At 37.8% G+C, this 21,224-nt stretch overlaps 1 protein-coding gene across 2 annotated transcripts in view; it reads left to right on the top strand.

The window, feature by feature from the left end:
* OTUD7A (OTU deubiquitinase 7A) overlaps positions 1–20,189 on the top strand; it is a 161,705-nt gene extending 141,516 nt beyond the window's left edge. For both annotated transcript variants that reach the window (XM_067305330.1, XM_067305331.1), the window contains 5 exons: positions 4,524–4,651; positions 6,276–6,425; positions 14,588–14,702; positions 14,965–15,049; positions 18,113–20,189. In XM_067305330.1, the coding sequence (XP_067161431.1) occupies positions 4,524–4,651; positions 6,276–6,425; positions 14,588–14,702; positions 14,965–15,049; positions 18,113–19,543 (1,909 nt within the window). In that variant the 3' untranslated portion in view covers positions 19,544–20,189. The remainder of the gene's footprint in view (positions 1–4,523; positions 4,652–6,275; positions 6,426–14,587; positions 14,703–14,964; positions 15,050–18,112) is intronic.
* The last annotated feature ends 1,035 nt before the right edge of the window (positions 20,190–21,224 follow it).

The following is a 21,224-nucleotide window of genomic DNA, read 5'->3' as shown; positions in this document are numbered from 1 at the left end:
CATAGCAGATGTGTTTCAGCATAGCTATGGATGGAACATTTCATAATTTTTTCTGTTAGTGTCATTTTTTGTGTTTTATTTTTATAGATTGTCCTCTTTCCATTCTGTTATAAAATTATTTCTAATGTTTATTTAAAATGTGTTTGAATCCAAAAGAAATATGGCCTGAAATAGTGGCTCAAGTTTAGTTCAATTCTCCTTGGGTTTTAAGGTGAAGTCATTTACTAATAATGGGTTTTGTGGTAAAGTACTGTACTTGGCAGAGATTCATTATCGCTCTAATGTCAAAATCACATTGTTACATGAACTTGAACTGTGTTGGTCTCTTCTGTGGCATGCTAGCCTATCCTCATCAAAGTCTTCATTTTCTAGTCTGTGGCTTCCCAATCTCTTGTAACAAGTTAAAATAGCACTTATTTGCCTAGGAATAAAATAATCAAAATGCATGACCACAAAGTTGGATTGAAGAATCTAACCACAATAGATAATGAACTCCTTTCTGATGGAAAGCAGTCCTTGTTTTTGAGACGTGCTATTTAACAGTAATTCCTTCTGAGTCTATTTTAAGAAAATATGTAATCTGTAACCCTTGTTTGAAAGAAGGAATAAATGTCTAAAATGCCTGTATCTGGTTTAACTGAACTAATCATGCACAACTAAAGGGATTTCTGACCCAGAAATCCATTTGACTTTTGTCTCATCCCTTTGGAATTGCTTCACTGGTATCTGTAAAAAAGAAAAACAAAACAAAAACCCAACCAAAAAAAATCCTTACAGTATACTGCAAAATATCTATCCAAGCTTTTAACATGGCATTTGTTTGGCATATATGTTGGTGCAAACTTTCAGATATCATTTGGCTTTTGTACAGTTTGTTTTGTTTAGCATGTGACTAGGGTGTCTGTGTGCACCCAGAACACCAGTAGTAGCAAGTTAAGGATTCAAAAGCAGACTCCTGTGATCCCAAATCATTTCAGTTAATTAAAGGCACCTGTTATCATGGGTTCAGATGACTTGCTGTAAATTTCTGAACAATTACATTTTGTATTTTGCATTTCTTCAAAATGGAAGATTTTCTATAGACACTTTTTTTCTTAACTACAGTGTATATGAGCTGCGAGAAAAATGTGTAAACTGTGGTAAATTTCCTATATTGAGTCACATATCCTACACTTGATAAGCTTATGATTTTGTATTTCTGAACTCTTTTAACCGTGTCCAATGTTGGTATATGGGGAAGTTCACTGTTTAAAATGGTTTGGTTTTTTAGATCATTGTGTACATGAGTCTTATGGTTGCCTGATTATGTTTCCACCTCTGTGTGCTAAGATCAGTGCATTGATCTATCTTTATTTGATAAGTACTATTAGTATTAAAGTCTATATTTTCATGACTTTTCTGATAAAAGAGAGAGAGCCTTTGTACTTGATTCAGGATAATAATTAACACTGATCTCATCTCAGGAGAGGAGTATGTTGTGTGCAGCCAAGATGAATACATGGGGATAGAAAAGGCCCTTGAAATATTGCTATGGAGGGGTAAACCCCTCCATTTTGCACACAGATTTGTGAATGCAGGTCCTCAAAGATACGTCAGAAGTGAATGTCCAGAAGTTCTCTGCATGCATGGCAGTGAGAGGACAATCTCTGCCTTCCTTGGAGAGTGCTGCTCGGTTGTGTTGCTCACCTTGATTTGTCATGTCTTACAGAAGCTGTGTTCTGTGCAGCTTACATTTTTAAGTGGCACTCAACTGTGAATGATCTTCTTTACTTTTGTCTCCTTCCCACAACCCTACTGTTTTTCAGTCGTCTTCCCTGCAGCATATTTTTTCTGTCTTCTCCTGTGACAGAGGTAACACAGGCAAAGCTTTAAAATGTTCTAGTGATGTGAATGGACTAGAAAAATAGGAAAGGAAGCAAGAGAAACTTTAAAATTCTATAAAATGCTTTTGAAGTTATAGAATGGCTCAGAAATGTTCAGCTAGAGGGGCAGAGAATTTAACAGAATTATTCTTGCAGTGCGGATGAATGAATGAATGATGTGTTTCATAAACGATTGACCTCATAGGTTAGCTTTTCAAACATGTGGGGCATTTCCATTTCCTGCAATAGTGTGGGTCTGATCCAAAGCACACTGGTGCTGATTGGAAGGCTTTTTCTTTCTTCTTCTTCATTGAAATTTAAATCAGGTTTTCAGCACTACGTTTTTGATGGAAAAGTACCCCGTAGCATTTAGTGATCAATAGTGTACCACTAGAAGTTATTAGCACATATTTTTTAAGATAAAGTTTCTGTGTTCTTACTTTCAGAAAATTTGAGCCACAAAACACATGTAACTTTGCATGCTTTGTAAGCTTTTCAGTAAAATAGAACATTTAAAGCAAACTTAGCAATTATGCGTGTCTATTCAGGGATGAATACTTTTTTTTGAAGTTTGTATACATTGGGAAAATAAGACTAATCCATTTTTTCAGATGAATAAGATAGCACAGGTATCTCTTTTTAAAGACTTTGAGGATTTTAGTCCATAAATTGTATTTTAAGGAATTATCTGTCTTTATAAACTTGGTGGTTTAGTACTATTAATTTGTGTTGTTAAATTTGTATTTCTGACACTTGATGCTGTTGAGTATAAGTGTATACGCCTTAGAGGAATCTGGCAGGTACTGGTACCCTGGGTGCTTTATAGCTTTATAATATTGACATGAAGAAATTACAAATCTCGCTCTGTGTGCTGTACACATTTTTGACTTTCCTAGATATCTTATCTCTATATTCTTCTTGGTAATGGTAGTTATGTAATTTAACATGAGTTTTCACAAATATTCCTGTCACATTCAGATATATTTTTCTGTTTTAATAAACATCCTGTCATTCTGTTTTTCTCTATTCTGTTGTTGCTTGTGCCTTCCAGACATCAGATTATGGATAGAACAGAAACTGTCTGAAGATCATCCCAGATAGGACTGGGGTATCTCAGTCTCGTTTTCTTATATTCTGTGTACTTGTCTCTGTCAAATTCTTTTAGTAGGTAATTTATTCATTTTGGCCACCTCTGTAGTTTAGGATTTAGGACTAATTGTGGTTTTACAGAAAATATCATATTGTCAGCTGTGAAATATTATCAGTTAACTCCACTTCCTTGGACAGCTAGGTATTAAAAGGTATTTCCACATTTTTGCCATGTAAGGATTATGAATTTAACATTTTTTTCCAAGATGTCTGATAAATGCAATTGTATCTAAAACATGAAAGGGAGAAGATACTGACAGGCAGAAGACTCTTCAAGTGCTCAGATTAGCATCCTATTATATTTTATACTGATTCTTAAATTCCTTCCAAGAACAGCACTCTTCTTCCTTTGTCTTAAATTACTTATTCATTGTGAGGCTGATTGAGCATTAACTCTTTCTAGACTCATGGAATATTTCTGAATAAAACCTGGAAAAAAACTATTTATTTTAATGTACAAATGAAATATTATCTTTATACTTTTTGAGGTGCTCTGTATCTGCTCCAGCTTGATTGAAGAGAATGGAAAGACTTTCATTAATTCTGGTGGTAGCTGGATGAGGTGCATTAGAAGGTCAATGTAAAGAAAAGACTTGGATTCCTCTGTAGTGCTGTCCTACTCTGACTTTCATGTTCTCCTGTTCGGATACTTATATCAATTCTTCTTATGTCTTCTGAAACATAAAGCTCTGCTGGCAAAACTCATTGGCCTCATCTCACCTCACTACATCAGCATTTATTTTCCTTTTGTATTCTGTAGAGAGAAATGAGAACTTTCATCTCATCTTGGGGCAAATGCTTGAGATGGGAGGGATGATCCTATCTCCAGATATGCCGATTTTTTTTTTCTTCATTATCTATAAAGGTAGTCAAGGAGAAAGGCTTAGACTCCTGACTTTAGATGTGTAAAACTTGGTGAAACTCATCTCATTGTACAAGCTGTTAAGAAAATGAGTCTCCAGCTCCTTACACATGTACGCGTCCCTACCTTTAAAAATATAGTAATGATCAAAGAAAAGAAATTTTGCTGTCATCTTTATGGGTTAAATTCTTCCTCACAGTTCAGGTTGACATCAAAGTTTCTTACATTGCCAAGATAATTCATGTGTATTTTATTTAGAGAAACTGGAAAAATACATACCTTTTCATTGTAGGGTCTCTGTGTTGCATGAAACGATGATTATAGTGACAGAGCAGCTATATGCTAGGAGCTTGGCTAAGAATTACCTTTTTATTCCCATTAGGCTACCAGACAATATCAGAAGGTAATGATTTGAATGACTACAAAACTAGTTTGGAGTCTGCAAGTGAAAACATTCTTTTTGTTGCTGCTATTCTCTTTATTTCCAAAAATATATTACCCTTTCCCTTTTTTTTTTGTTTTTTTTTTTTGTTATCTATTTCAGTACTTGGAATATGTGTTTCATAGGAGTGGGAATATGAGTGACGAGGAAGGGGAAATAGCTGCAGTGGTGTGTCGATTCACTAAAGCTTCAATGCTCTGTCTTCCAGAGTTGATAATTCAGAAGATCCAGTGTATGAGAGCTTGGAAGAGTTCCATGTTTTTGTCTTAGCCCATATTTTGAGAAGACCTATTGTTGTAGTAGCAGATACAATGTTACGGGACTCAGGGGGAGAAGGTAAGAGCTTTTCATTGGAAATTTATTTTAATAAACCTATTTTTATTGAATCAACGATAACCTATCATAACTAAAAGTCACAGATGGAACATACTTGAGCATTTCTGCCTTTTCCTGAAAAAAGGAGCAGAATGATATTAGGCCAATCTCTGTTAGGTCAAAGTAAAAAATACAGGATAATTATGTGAATCTTACTGAAGGACACTGATGACCTGTTTACCTCACATATTTACTATTAACGTACTATCCAACAAATTACAGAACACAACACTTTTCTTATAAATTCCATAATATTCTTTAAACAAATACCAGTACAGGTCTGAAATATTTTAGTATGTGAAGCACATTAGCTCTCCTTTGTGTAGAGTCGTGTAACTAAAATTATATGAAATACTAGGAATATTCAGGCTCATTTTTGAAAATATTAAAATTCAGGGAATATATAACTTTTCTTCAGATTACTGATCTCTGTTAACAAAGTTCTGATTTTGCTGTGTCCATTTCATTCCATCTGTGTTGTTCATCCATAAGTGTTTGTGCTTCTTTTGTCATTAAACATATTTTCCCCTTAAAGTTTGAAACAATGGATTTCAGGGGGATTTGGATCAAATTTTTCCATTAGATAACTTGGTCAACAGTAGAGAATTTTTCAATATCTACTTGTTATACTAACAGGAAAGATAAAGCGTATTTTTCAATTCAAATTATAGAATTTCAGTTTGGACCCTTGCAAAATAATAAATTGCAAAAGATGCCACCAAATAAAATAGCTTACAGAGCAAACCATGTACTGTAATTTGTTTTTAGAAAGCATTTGAATTATTTCACATTTAAACCATTTCCTAAAAGCTTTTTATATTCAGTCACTTTATAAAGATAAATTCAATGCAGGAAAGAGTACAATTCATTTAAAAAGATATTAAGTATGAATAATTTATTGAGTTCTCATTGTTGTTCTTTTCTTTATATTTTTCATGTGTTCACCATGATGTAGTTTTAAAAACAGTATAGTCTTATTAATATTATGGAAGGGTCCAATAATAATAGAATACTAATTAACACTAGTATGTTTCCTGACCAAAGAAAAAACTCAATCACTTTTACTTCATTTCCTCAAACTTTTCCTATTCCAATTTTGTGCTCCTCCCCACACCTGTTTTTTTTTTCTCCTAGACCCAATCTGATTCTGTCACAATGATCCCAGTGTTCTTTTCTCATGAGCAGAGTATGTTGCCTAAAGAACTGAGAGGACTGATAGTGTATTTACTGCTGATTGTTGGAAAATATTCCTATAACGAAGGTCTTCCAGACAGGTGCAGATCTACGTGCATGAGAGAGTCATAACGATCTTTTATTTAAAAGACACTGATGTCTTTATTAGTAAACAGTTAGAACGAGGGAAAATGTATGCATAAGGGAAAAATGTTTTCGTTCATAGTTCATAGTGTATTTTCTGACCCTTTTATAATGAAATTTTACCTGCTCTTCTGACTGTTTTCAACATTGCTTTCTTCTTTTCTACATTGCCTACTGGTACCTCTAGAAGCACAATTGTTGCATATTATAGATCCAACATTAATGTCCGTTCTTTCATAAAGCTAAAGAATCCCATTTTTCTTTGCAGCATTTGCACCTATACCATTTGGAGGAATTTATTTGCCACTTGAAGTTCTACCAAACAGATGTCATTGCTCACCTCTTGTCCTTGCCTACGATCAGGCACATTTCTCTGCTCTTGTTTCCATGGAACAAAAAGATCAACAGAGAGAACAAGGTATGCTATGAACATAGCAGCTCAATGTTATGTAGTGTATACATATGTATTTTCATCAACCTGTAAGTGTATTTATATCAGAAGGGAAACAATATCCACTGGGTTTTATTGCTGCATTCTTAGGAGTGTAAACCTTACTGGTCTAATCACAACACTGGGAGCCAAGAATGCTTCAGTTCTAAGCCTTGTGCTACCCCAGACTGTCTTTTGCACTTAAACCTTTTGTGGCAGTTCCACATATGTAAATAGGGACAATCTTAGTTACCTACTTTAATTTTTGGGTTGCTGAAGGTGTTTATTAATTAGGGTTAGTAAAGTGTTTAGAAGATTAAGTGAGAGTCAGATTATTATTGAAAACTCATGTAATGGAAAATAACTTTTCTATTGTGTGTTAAATGCACTTTTTTCATTTAAAAACATTCACTTGAAATGTTTTTTTTCTCATCATCTTGATGTTTTAGAGTATATAAACATTTGAGTGTTCCTCTGCTAGACTAAACCTACAGTCCTTCATGTCCAAGTTATTGCCAGTCCTCTAGTCCACGAGGAAGTGGGCCTAGAATGAGATTTTGGCCATATAAGTGGCTTTCTTAGGAGGAGTGTTTGGTCACAGAATAATGCTGCCAGGTTGTCAGTGAAGACCTGATGTAGGAGCAAAATAAGAAGAAATGTCCCTGTTAAAAAAACAAATGGGGGGGGGGGGAAACTGTAGCATTTTGTGGAACGTCATGGTCATACAACAGTTATTTCAATTATTGCATATTTATGCTTTTAAAGATTACTTCAGTACTCTCATGGCTTTTTTGTTATTAGTGTGCAAGTTAGCTAGGCTAAGGATAACTTAGGTATACCTACCTGAAATGTGGTCACATCTTTACAATATTTCAGTCTTTTCTCATGAGAGAGATGCTCCAGTCCCCTAATCATCTTAGCAGCCCTCCGCTAGACTCGCTCCGGTAGCTCTATGTCTCTCTTGTATTGGGGAGCCCAGAACTGGACGCAGTACTCCAGATGCGGCCTCACCAGGGCTGAGTAGAGGGGGGGGATCACCTCCCTCCACCTGCTGGCAACACTCTTCCTGATGCGCCCCAGCATACCATTGGCCTTCTTGGCCACAAGGGCATATTGCTGGCTCATGGTCAACTTGGTGTCCACCAGCACTCCCAGGTCCTTCTCCGCAGAGCTGCCCTCCAGCAGGTCAGTCCCCAACCTGTACTGGTGCATGGGGTTATTCCTCCCCAGGTGCAGGACCCTGTGCTTCCCTTTGTTGAACTTCAGGAGGTTCCTCTCCGCCCACCTCTCCAGCCTGTCCAGGTCTCTCTGAATGGCAGCACAGCCCTCTGGGGTATCGGCCACTCCTCCCAGTTTTGTATCATCAGCAAACTTGCTGAGGGTGCACTCTGTCCCTTCATCCAGGTCATTGATGAAGAAGTTGAACAATGCTGTCCCTATGTGCAATAATAGTTTATGCTACTAATGTGAAGTGTGAGGCCAGTAGTCCCACAATGTGTGACTGGTTGAAAGCCAATGGATTTGCATATATCTTTGAAGGAGCAAAAACTCAAAAGTAGGTAGACAGTTGGTAGCCAAGTTCCTGTTTTCATTACTACCCTATTCTTCTTCTGCAGATGAATGACATAACCACTCTTCATCACAGTTTATCAGGCTGCACAATTGGGACAATACTGCTTACTTCCATGTCCTCAGTTGTGTTGAAGCATAATTAATTTAAGGGAGATCTTTAAGATTCTTGAGCAATAATGCAAATTATCATTAGATAACATATACTTCCATAAACCATTTTTGCAGTCCTTTCATATCAAAAAGTTATATTTTGATAATTCGAAATGACTATTTTCTATTGCCATTTCTCTAAATACTACTATTCTGTATGCTGAAGATTTCCATACACAGGGAGCTGTCTACATTTTTAAAAGCTGCATCATACTGCAAAGCTTGTTTAAATTTATGTAAATATGGGTATAAAATGAACTCATCTGGCTGTCTTCTACAAATTTCTGTGCCACAACCTCCAGCACATAAAAGGTGTACGCATGTGGATTTCTTGTGTCTCAAATCAAACTTCTAACTCTAGCCTGCTGTGAATAAGTCATATCCAATTAAGTTTCTAGCTCTGCTTTCATGAAATTCAAAGCTAATAGAAAACATATCAAGACAAGTAGAATTCAGAGGAATATGTCTGTCTTTTCTTGTATTGCAGTGAAGGGAAAACTGTTTTGCCAAAGACATGGTGAGACTTTAAGAAAAATTAAGTCAAGAAAAGTTTTGCAAGTAGGTATAAGTCCTCCCTATTTTTCCACCTAATGAAATCACAAAGGTGGTTTAAACCCCTAATGAATGCATATATTTGTGATGTAAACACTGAAGTGTGTAGTGGTTGATGAGATCTCCCAAGTTAATTTCATTTAGTCCTTCTCCATAGAGAGTGGTTTAGAGACAACTAAACATTCTCTAGTTAATTCCATAACCCTACGTGTATATAATTTGATTTTGGATGAATTAGGCTTTTTCCATGCTTTTGAGACAGTAAGCATGCTGCAGCTATGCAAAGTTGTCACTAGAGAGAAAGATGTTCATTAAAATGATGAAAAGAGGAAAGAAATTCTTGAACAGCAAAAGTTTTGTAAATGTCTTTGTGCAAGAATTTGACATCTAGTAAGTCATCCTTCTCGAAAGGAACTGAGATTTTTTGGATGAGGTTGTGCAAGATGGGAAATGCTTTACAAAGGATTGCATGTGGCATTGCCAAGCTTGGTGAAGATGAGACTGAATTATAACATGGAAATGCAAAAAGGTTGATCTGAATGTCAGACATGTGATGGGAAAATCAATCCCATCAAACTATTTGGCCTTTGGCAGAACATGGCTGTTTCAGGGATTTGCAGGTAGGTGCTTGGCAATCGGTTTGGTCTTTGCATTATGTATAATGGGACATTGCAGATGCTTCCAGCCCTCAAAAATCTGTGGAAAACATTTTTTACATAGGAACCATTTCCTAAACAGTACACTGAGGTACAATGTGAAACATCCTATAAGAAATGAAAGTCTGCAAGGCAAATTCGTACCACTTTCATGAAATAATATATTAATGAGGACAGGAGTTTTGAATAGCCCTTTAAGGATACTGTTTCACAGTTGATGATCGTAGCAGGTATCTTGCATCCAGGACTGTAGTGTCAACATGCTGTTCAATTAGCAACTCCTGCTTTACGTATATGTTGTACAAATTGTGGAGCTGCTGTCTGGTTATAGAACATGCCTCCATGTCATTCAGTCTTCATCTTTTGTAGTTCCAAATTCTGTTGGTGGTGAAGCAAGACCATTTCTGGAGTAGGCAGAGTCTATTTCTTCCTTGCTAACCACTGGGACCACGGTAATATCAATAGAGTGACAGTGATATTTTTTTCAGGCAGATCTTTCTGTCTTTGTTCAATACTTGATTATCACAGGTCTTACAAGAACTGATGTGCCTAAATAATTGGACTGAATACATAAAACTTAACCATCTCATTGGGATATTGTAATAACTGTTGCAGACAGGGTAACTCTGCCCCTGACCAAATATTGACTGAATACATAAAACTTAACCATCTCATTGGGATATTGTAATAACTGTTGCAGACAGGGTAACTCTGCCCCTGACCAAATATTTTGCTACTGTGGCATCCCCTAAGTTCATCCTGTCTCTTGGTATTGTGTTACAGCATTCAGAGATACGCGTGGATGCCACCTACTGAAATATCCCTAATGTTACAACCCATATGTTCCTGTTACTTACATGCTGACAGGAAATTTTGATTTTGATAATGAGGTCACATATTTGATTTCTCTCACGAGTGCTAGCAGTAATGTTGGACATTCTATTTGTGGCTAGACACAGTCTTTTTGTGGGCTGTTCCTAGACTTGTAGTCGCCCAGGAAAGGTACTAGGAGAGAGAAAGCTACCAAAGATCCAGCAAGTCATCAATAACATTAAGTATTGGCTTTGTTTATATATGAGTTCAGCCAGGTTAATTGCAAAGGCATTTGAATCAAAATAGTGTTTATTTTGTATGATCTGATTTTAGGTGTTACTGCAATTCCAAAGGGGACTTGAATACACAGGCTCCGATTCTGTGGAGCAGCAAAGAGCACTTGTCATAAATCTGGGCTGTAGGGAATGCTTTATCTGTCAGCTGCCAAAATGATGGCTGTTAGAGACAGCAGCGGTCTGATAGCTAGTGCAGCATTACTGTTGTCCTTCAAATGCTGTGACAGGAAATAGATTGGCACAGGGATGCTCCAATAATGCCTTGTTTGTTGGTTTTACCTTGCTTCCTATGTTGGCAGCTGGGTCATGGAGGAAAGGAGAGCCACAAATTTCCAGGGGTCAGAAAGCAATGGCACACGTGCCACAGATTGCATGTGGCCAGATTTTGAATTGTCAGAATGAAGCTGAGAGCTTGGAGCTACCACTTCTTAAAAGAGCGTGTCTGACAGCCAGATTATTCACTACTTAGTCATACTATTTATGAGAGAGACTTCCTGTTACCAGATGTCAGGAGTAGCATCTGAAGCTGTCAGAACTACTCCACACACATACCTATGTGTTCATGCTGTTGAGAAGCTGTCTTGCAGAGGAGATGGCATGTCCTCTATTTGTAAAATATGTGCGGTCAGGTAAGTGTTGATGTGAATGTTTGAAGTTCCACTTTGGCATGAAGTCATGTAGCAGATCATTTTGAGCACTAATATAAATGTATATAAAGAGAGAAAACATGCTGCTAACCTTGCAAGGTCTCAAGTAACATCCTGTTGTCTGAAGAGGATTTAAAACACATCTTGACATGTCTTCTGGTTACTCACTTTGCCTAGCGCATAGCTGGCTTTAGTGACGCTCTAAGCGTCGCTAAACGCTCTCGTTTTGAAATCTACAGCATTGGATTAGAAACCTGTAAATACTTACGTCTTCATACAGGCTATTTATGCAGGTGTGTTTTATCTTTGTTCATGTACTAAGGAAAATAAAGAGTATTTCTTAACATCCCTGAGACTGCTTCATGGAAGTTAGAGCTTCCCACACTCCCGTGCTTGTCAACCAGTCAGCAGTGAAATGGCTCCCTGTAGGCAGGCTGCAGTAACAAGTGAGAGAAGCATGACAGTGGTTTTTAATAGCAGTATGTCAGCAGCTGTGTCAGCATTTTCTTTGATCAGTGTCTGCAGAAATAGCTAAACTGTTGTGCTTTATGGAAGATTAATAAGGATGCTTGTGGCATGAGGATGAATACTGGGAAAAGCTGTGACTTCACAGCATGGAAAGCAAAATACCGAACTGAGGAACAGAGCAAAGGTCCCCACCGTGTGTTTTAAAACTGACATGGATGAAATAGCTGGTGTTACTTTTGATGTATGCCCGCTGTTAGTGTTAGGACTTGAAGATTATGTTTCAAACAGTGTGGTTTCATCTAGAGAGCATCCAAAATCAAGTTTAACCACAGTAACACAGCAAAGTTGCAAAATCTTTGATTTAGCTGGGCACGGGAAGATTTTATAATGTCAGATTTGCTATAAAAATGAGGTGATGGATCTTTCTTGTAGTCCTGAACATCGAAATACTTTGCCTGTTAGGAACTTGGGGAAATCCTAATAAAAAAACAATATTACTGAATGGAATTCCCTGAGAGAGAAGGAATCTCTTGCAGCAAAGGTAAAATTTTAAAACTCAATGAGTTTAGCAGCTACCTGTTTCATGAAGATGATGATAGTTTGAGGTTGATATGAAGCACTATCCATAACAGTGAGCATAGGGTTTACATTCAACTCAGAGCCTAAAAAAATAATAGTTAACAGACATTTCTGTGCAAAGATGGAGACAGTACAGTCATAATGTGTTAAGTAAGACAATAGAGTGACACTATGTAGGCAATCATCTCTAAGCTTTGTTTTGTACTTAGAGATTAAGATTTTAATAAAATAGGTATTGGTAAACATTTTAATAGATGTATTTTCAGTATCAATAGAAGCAGCCAGCTTTTAAGGGTTGCTTTGAAATTGTTTATGAAAAGTGATTGTTTATTGAATTAAATAAAAACTTCTTAGTCTCAAGTCATGCTTAAAAACCAAAGAAATGCAAATTTACATCTGAGTTTTATATCCCAAAGAATGAGATACACCTCTGTGGTAGTTCTTTGGTCCAGGCTTCCCAGCATTGCCTGCTTCAGTGGTCACGTCCCCAGTTCTCTGCCAGTCCGTAGCTGTAAGAGAAGGCAGCGTGCTACCAGAAGTGGAACTGCTCTGTTGTAAACTTTTAATGCAGTTCTTTTCTAAGGTGCTTTTTTTCCTTTAAACAGTTCATGTGTTGCATTGTGAGGCCCTTTGTAAATCCAGTCAGTACCTACTATCTGCTTAATTAAGTTAATTGGCAGAACATGGACGTTAGTAAATTTTCCTTTGGAAATAGGATCAGTTATAATTGTGTTCTCAGTTATTCCATCACAGCCCCTTGTTGATATAACTTCACTGAATTCAGCAAGGTGAGCCCTCTGATTACAGCAATGAGTGTGATAAGAAGTGTATTCAGTTGCCAACTCTGCTGTACCTTTCTTAAATTCTCACCCTTCAGCAACTTGTTTTACCCACCGAGTTTCTTCAAGGAGCTAAATTCTCTTACAGTATTCATTTCCATGCTTGCATCTTAAAGCAGTGTCTGGAGCTAAAGTTGATTAATCTCCAGCTGTTCTATACTTTATTTGCAGTTAACATGGAGAAAATATTTCAGGAATTACACATCATAAGCAGTAGGGGGCAACATTTCCGTGAAATTTATAGAGTTTTGACTTTTTGTTTCCAATCTGCAGAGCAGAAAATGAAAAACTATTTTTTTTTGCAGTTGTTGTCAAGCTGTCTGAACCAAATACTGACTTCAGCATGTTAAAAATGCAGATTTTATTTCCTGTATTCTGCTCAGTAAGACACAATATTTAACTGTAAATGCTGTATCTTTGTGCTGACAGCATGTTTTCTGCTGTACCTTTTTGTTGACAACATATGTTTTCTGAACTGCAGAAAATACTTTAAACAATATATAACCAATAAATGCAATAAACTTTCCATAATTCACTGCCGTGATGTTGGGTGGTTTCTCTAGGTTTCTTTGCCCCTTGGCTTTGTTGGAATGAATACCTAGGCTAAGTCATTAAGGTTTCTGATATAAAAAATTTAATTCCTTGATTGGTTGTCAGAGGGACAGCAATGACCTGCACAGGTCTGAGAATCCCACGCGGTCGCTCAACAGCTTTGATTTTTGTTTTCTAATGAAATGGAAGCAAATTGCTGGCTTTAATTAAAGCTTACAGTGCTTTTCTCTTAGTTTATTGATGGTGATGAATGATAGCCACTTATTTTATAAAATGTGTCACAGTGTAGTCTGTGTGTGCTGAGTATAAAGCAGAGTCATTAAGATATGTGTCAGAAGGCAGAGCCCCAGCGGAGAGGGGAGAGGACAGAAGAGCAAGAAGCAGCTACGCAGTAATGCTGGGATGTGACAACAGTAATGGTCTTTCCTTCAGACTCGAGACAGTCCTTAAACTGACCTCTTAACCCATATATATATTGATCTTGGCTTCTCAGTTCTGATAAGTCACAGTTCAAGTCCAGAATCCCCATAATTGCTTTTTGCTTTGTTTCTTAATACTGTTATCAATGTATTTTTATTTATTTTACTGTGGAAAATGAAAAGGAGTAATACTAATCCAAAAAGGCAAAAAAGAAAAAAAAAAGTGTGCCTGTCTGTGTCAAAGACAGGAAGGAATATTTCAACATTTTATTGCTTTCTGCTATTCTAATATTCTGTCTCCTGGAAAATTTTTTGGGCGTTACAAATGGCAGTGTTCTCCCAGAGGTCTCCTCTCCTCCACTGTGACTGTCTCACTCCAGAAGCCATCCGTGCATTCCCCTCTCCCTCTCCTCTTCTCACACATCAAAATAGGGAAGTGGAGCCTGGTATAAATCATTTGTGGTGCTCTGGTTAAAGGGTAGGACACTTCTGCAGCACACTTGGCTTCTGGCCTTTTTCTTTAGCCAGCTATTTTTTAACTGTTTTTCACAGCTAAATCTTGTTGTTGTTGTTGTTGTTTTGTCTCCTTGTTTCTTCTGTACTTCAGCGGTGATCCCCTTGACTGACTCTGAACACAAGCTGCTGCCTTTGCACTTTGCGGTTGATCCTGGGAAGGACTGGGAGTGGGGAAAAGATGACAATGATAACACCAGACTGGCCAAGTAAGACCTTTCTGTAACTTTAGTATTAAGCAGTAAAGTGTCTTGAGCCATACCTGATCTAAGTCTTGGGACACCTGCTGACAGTGAGAGCTTTGTTCATGTTCCCTTGTCACATAGGTGAAGAGATGGGTGGGTCTCCAGCCCACGGTCGCAACTCAGGCTGCTGTTACGCCCAGCGGTGTAGCCCCTCCCTGTTAAGAAGTATTGCTTTTTCTTTCAGGGTGTTTTTAACTGGTTTGTTCCCTTCTTTTTTCATCCTCAGTTTGATTCTGTCTCTTGAGGCAAAGCTTAACCTTCTGCACAGCTATATGAATGTAACATGGATACGCATACCATCTGAAACACGGGTAAGGTAAACTTCCCCTTCGGTCTAAACAAGATGAGAGGCACAAGCTGCACCAGGGTGTTGTGCAGGGTAGGCTGCATGGTCTGGCTAGCTGCCTGGAGCCACACAAGTGCGCTACCAGCAGAGAGACAAGTCACTCGTGGCTTGTTGCCATTGCAGTCAGGCTTATAAATTTTCTAGTTATTAGTTTTAAAAGCACAATTGCTTGTATATTTTTCCAATTCATACTCTATTCTGAAATGTATTTTCTAGTCTAATCTTTCTGTTATTTATTTTAGTACTCCCTGTAGTTTAGAAAAACCTTAAAATAGATCTTTCTCACCATTTTTTTCTCAGGACTTTGGCTTGCTCTCCTAATAAATTGGTTAGGTCACCAGTTCCAAGTCCTTTCTTTTTGATGAGAATACATTTGGACCCCTGGATAGCTCCCAGTTCAGAGAGCAGCTGACAAAAGGCCATGGACTGCCACTGAACTGGAGCCTGCTTCTTTGGGAAAGCTATTTCAGAACCATGCCCAGCTGGCACCTCCTCAGCTGGAAATTTCTCTGCAAATTACACTGAAGAGATTGAGGGGTTAGTCTGGAGGCAAAAGGTTGCTAGGAGAGGATGGGGGTGATTTAGGCAGCCTACACAGATGGGATTTGAAAGGAGGAATGGAACACAAAGGGGAAAAGAGTTTAAGAAGTGGCAAGAGGAAGAAAAAAATATGTTTTTCTTCAGTTTCACCCTAAAGTGGTAGCTACCACAGCAGAAGGAGAGGCAGAATGATCCTGTAGTTGTAAGCTGTGAGCCTGAAAACTAGTGTGACCTGAGCTGCCTTTCCCTGCTCAGACTTCCTGCACGAGTAGAGTCAGGTTGCTTCAGCACTCCTTCCCTCCTCTGCCAAGTAGGTACCAGCTCTGCTCACAACAGGGTGACAGGGTGCGCAGGACTCCAGGGACAGAGGTCATTTAAGTACCCAGGGAGGTAGACATGCAAACACATTTCTGCAGAAGAAATATATGCATCTGCAGAGTTCTTTGACTCTGAATCATTACAGTTAGTTAAATGTTTTGTATTTATCTTTAGCAGATTGTGGCTTCGTGGTGCCTGAATACACTTGTTAGCCATTGCAGCATGTGGCTACACTCAAGCTTTTCATTATTGCACCCGACTGGCCTCCTTTATTAGAAAGAAGTAAAGTTCTGGACTATGCTTTAAGCATTGCTTAAAAAAAAAGAAAAGAAAAGAAAAAAGCCCAGCAATAACAAATAAGCTTTACTGATTGCTACTGTTCATAAATGAAGTGAGTTTCCAGGTTTGATATAATTCTGGTCCTGCTGCAGAGGTCTTTTACAGTTTAGTTTGATTTGCAGTATCCAGAATAGCTAAGTGTTTTCAATCATTGACAAGATGCATTAGGATTCTCTCAGTCACTTAACTCTTTTGTCATATCTCTCTCTGGTGCTTTTATTGTCTCAGTACCACTATCCATCCAAATAATTAAAGATGCCAATACTGCTGCCTCTTGAGAAAGAAGGATTAATGTAGTATAACGTAATATTAACCACTAGATTTGACTGGGATTAGATACAGTTTACTTGCTTGCTCCTTCTGCTAGGTTCTAAACTGACCAGTCACATACAGAATTCTCAAGATTTTAAAAAGCAGAAAAAAAACTAACATATTTTTTTTAAGGTCAAAAATCAAATACCATTTTTATAAAGCAAAACTTTTCTTGGAGATTGTTATTCTTACACATTCACGATTTCTATGTTTAGGCAAAATATATATAACTGATGGTTGTTAAAGATATCATCTTCATGTATATGTATTTCACAAAACTTTCAGGGTGCCTTACAGACTGATGAAATAGAAGTTCTTCTACATTTGCATCTTTATTTCTAATATCATTATGGTTATAATGAACTTGCAGATATTTTATCAAAATCAAAGATCAAATACCACCTTCTCTGTGAAAGGAATATCTTTTCTACTTCTTTTAGGTCGGGCTGCCAAGTTTGAATCTTCCCTGGCCTTGCACGATCTTAATTCCACTACTGCAGTTACAGAAAACCTTGCATTCAACCTTATCTGTGAAATTTCACAGATTTGGTAAACAGGCAATCTCTGAGAGAAATTGCAAAGTTTTGCTAAGCATCAGTAGTGCATTTTAGATTAGAACTGACTGTAAACTGGTGCAGTCATGCAAAACTGCCACTGAGAAACAGCTTTGGTGTGAAGTCTGTTTTGCAAGATTCAATGAACAGAGACAAATTTTGTAGTATCCTAGGATCCTTTTGCTTACATTTTCAAGGAAGATGCTTTATGACCTTACCTAAAATATAAGTTTGAACTCAGAATTTTGATGTCAGTTTTATCTACCCTTTATTTCTGATAACAATAAGTATACGTCATTGTATTCCTCAATGCACTCTGATAGATATTCAATAATTCAGGCAAGATGTTTAGCTCCGATGTGTTGTAACTTTTATTTTTATGCACTGGAGACCACAGATAATAAAGAGATTAATTTAAATAAGCTGTTTTGTGAACATCATAACTTTTGAAATATTACTATGTACAGATATGTGCTCTGCATCCTCCTAGCACCTTCCAGTAGAACATCATTTCCCTTCCATCAGAATAACAGCCATTTCTTTCCATGCTCTCTGTCCACCCCCTGGCTGAGGGGCAGCTTGTTTTGTGGCTGGTTCCAAATGAACGGCCGGTCAGATGGTCAACACAATCATGGAGGTCATGCTGCAGCCTCCCCCTTGACAGGAGCACAAACATGGGGCTCTCCATTTTTCAGACACTGATTTTCAGAATGTCCAGATGACCTCTGCTCTGCAAGTGGGTTTGAGATGAGCCAAAAGCTACTGTAGGAAGAAGAAAGATACATACTCACCCCAGCCAAATAAGCTTTATTTTGTGCAGAAACCAGTCTAAAATGTCAGTGTAAAAAATTAAAAAGTATGCAAAAAATCAATGTCAAAAGCTACATTAGATTTGTTTACTTGCACCAAGTCCTTGTGTGAAACTGACTTTGCTGTATCTAATTATAACTAATTTCCCATAACAGGCCCCTTTGGCTCAACCAGAATCCCCTACAGCTTCAACAGGGGAAGACGTTCAGTCTCTGGCTGACTCAATGGACTCGGACCGAGAATCCATCTGTAGTAATTCAAATGGCAATAATGGCAAAAACAGTAAAGAAAAAGAAAAGGACAAACAGAGGAAAGATAAAGACAAAAACAGGACAGATTCAGTAGCCAATAAAATTGGAAGCCTCAGTAAAACCCTAGGAATTAAGCTGAAAAAGAATATGGGTGGTCTTGGAGGCCTGGTGCATGGCAAAATGAGCAGAGCCAATTCAGGGAATGGGAAAAATGGTGATGCTGTAGAGAAAGTCAAAGAGAAGAAGTCTAAGTCTCGAAAAGGGAGCAAAGAGGAGACTGGACAGTCTGCAAGCAGTCCTCCATCTGAAAAGACCACTCCATCTCCTACTGATAAAGCTGGCAACTCACCCATTGAAAAGATGAACACTAAATCCTTCTCTGACAAGCAGCCTGACCCATGGAAGTACAGCACTGATGTGAAACTCAGCCTCAATATTTTGAGAGCTGCCATGCAAGGTGAACGCAAGTTTATTTTTGCTGGCCTTCTTTTGACCAGCCATAGGCATCAGTTCCATGAGGAGATGATAGGCTATTACCTGACCAGCGCACAAGAGCGTTTCAATGCAGAGCAGGAACAGAAGAGAAAGGATGCTGAGAAAAAGACTTCACTGAATGGGTCATCTGCTAGGAAATTGGAGCAAGAAGCATATTCAAAAGAAAAGTTAGAAACATCTCCTCAGGATAGGGCATCACCAGTCTTGCCTCAAAGCCATACAACTCAACTGGTTTTAAAATTTAAAGATCGCACTAGTCCCACTCCAGGGTCATTTTCTTCACCTAGTAATGGTGCTAAGAAAAGTGGACCCATTCCAGTATCTGCCCACTATAGCCATACACCACCTGTTCAAAGGCAAAGTGTCATCCATTTGCATGATGTCAACTCCAAGCCATCGAGCTTCCAAGATGATACCTATAAGCCAGTGGTTGGCACCTTAAAAACCTGTGCCACCTATCCCCAACAAAACAGATCACTGTCTTCACAGAGCTATAGCCCAGCCCGGATATCTGGTATCCGTACAGTGAACACGGTGGAATCACTGAGCTATGCTATGCCTACTGAACACAAGTCTCAGACATATACAAATGGGTTCAATACTGGCGATATTAGAGACAGCTTAGAATATGTTGATGACGATGCTCCTCAAACCTGGTTGAACAATGATAAAAATCAAGGCAGAAGCACAGTTTGCCCAATATATTCCATTCAGCAGAACCGCTGTAAGAAGGAGAACTGTTCCTTTTATGGTCGTCTTGAGACTGAAAATTACTGTTCATACTGCTACAAAGAAGAGTTAAAGCGCCGGGAGAGAGAAAGTAAGGGACACAGGCATTGAGGATTCTTCTGTGACTATTTAGTTCCATCATTTTCTTACTTACAAAGTAAACAGTGTTGAATTGCAGTAGAAGGAATCCTTAAAAAGAAGAAAAAAGCATTGATGAGTGAAGAGTGTCCAGCTTTTCACTTTTCTGAGGCGATGAGGAGATAATAGGATTAATTTATCATAAAAATTTGTTGTTTTCCATTTTGTCAGTGTCTTTTTTACATATACTGGTAAGCTGAAGGGTTATTTACTCCTTTGTCAGTGCTGTGTATATGTTTGGTCAAAAATTTACTAATGGTGCCTGAATTTACACTGACATCACTCAGGTAGTAGAATGATAGGGGAAGGTATAATACTGGAGATGTGGTGCAGTGGGGTAGTGTCTGCCTTGTAGACATTTGAAATTCTATAGCTATTATGAGTATTTTTTCCTCAGTAAAAACTAAATTTTTCATAGCCCCTGTCCCTTTTTTTAGAAGGGTGGTGATTTTGCATACTGCACATTCTTAACATAGCAGCATATTTCATTATTATTAATGTTTGTACTCACTTTAGTCTGAAATGCAATGACTTCAGGAAAATGGGAGTGAAGGTCTGAATTCATGAGGTCTGTAGTTCTTCCTAGTTGTGAGTTCTTATCAATTATTTCTACGTTCCAATAAAAAGGTAGATTTGAGCCATTCTTCTTTGTTCTGAATTTTTAAACAGGTTTTATGAAAAATATATTATGGCTTGCAAGACTTCATGTCTGAAGAAAACCCCCACATAATACAGTTTTGGGCACCTGAATTTCGGTAGCATTTTCATTGCTGTTAAAATGGAGAAAAATGTTAAAATCAGCTAAAATTTTTTGGGGGGATTTGCAAAATTTGATCAACAGCTAGGAAATTTAGGATCAGTTTAGAGCTGAATGAGCTGTTCATCAAAGCAAATGTATTGCATCAGTGAATTCTCTTAGTCATCGCCTGGATTTAATCATTATTTATTTATTCATTTCCCAACATTACTGAGTGTTAGTTATTGCACAGATAATTACTTCTAAGCTTTGCTTGAAGACTGTTGGCTCCACCTATTTCTGAGTCTTCTCCTAGAGTGACTTGTGTACCCACCAAGAGGTTGCAAGGTGGCTAAAATACCTCCAGTATGAGTGCTGCTGCTAGCACAGATTTGTATGAGTTTTGTTATCCATATAATTGCATAAGTATATGCAATACTTTCAAAAATTACTTTGCTCATAGAAACATTTCTGTAAAGCAAATACCAGCAATGCTGTTAAAGTAAACGTATGAGATTAGCAGGTTTTCTTAAATATAGTATTTACATTTTTTACACCTCTCCACCATCAACCAGCATAATGTAATAAGAATAGATTTTTAATGTTGTTACATTTGTAAGTAATGGTCATTTACTCTCTACATACATTTTTGAAAAAGAATTCGTTCTCCACAAATAGGTGAAGTACTGCCTTCAAGACTTCTTACTGTCTGGCACCTGAAGGAACACAACGTGAGTGACTTCTGTTCCATTGTGTTCACTATGGAATAGTGAACTTTTCTGGCCCGCACAAAATAGTCTGATTCTTTTCTGCCATTTCTCGACATGTGTGACACCATTTGACTTGAGTACAGTACCGTATCCTAGCTAGCCTTAAAGCCAAGTACAAATTAGTCTGTAAAACAAGATATGCACACTC

Source organism: Apteryx mantelli, chromosome 15 (assembly GCF_036417845.1).
Source record: "Apteryx mantelli isolate bAptMan1 chromosome 15, bAptMan1.hap1, whole genome shotgun sequence".
Lineage (NCBI taxonomy): Eukaryota > Metazoa > Chordata > Aves > Apterygiformes > Apterygidae > Apteryx > Apteryx mantelli.
This window is presented reverse-complemented; position numbering and strand designations above follow the sequence as displayed.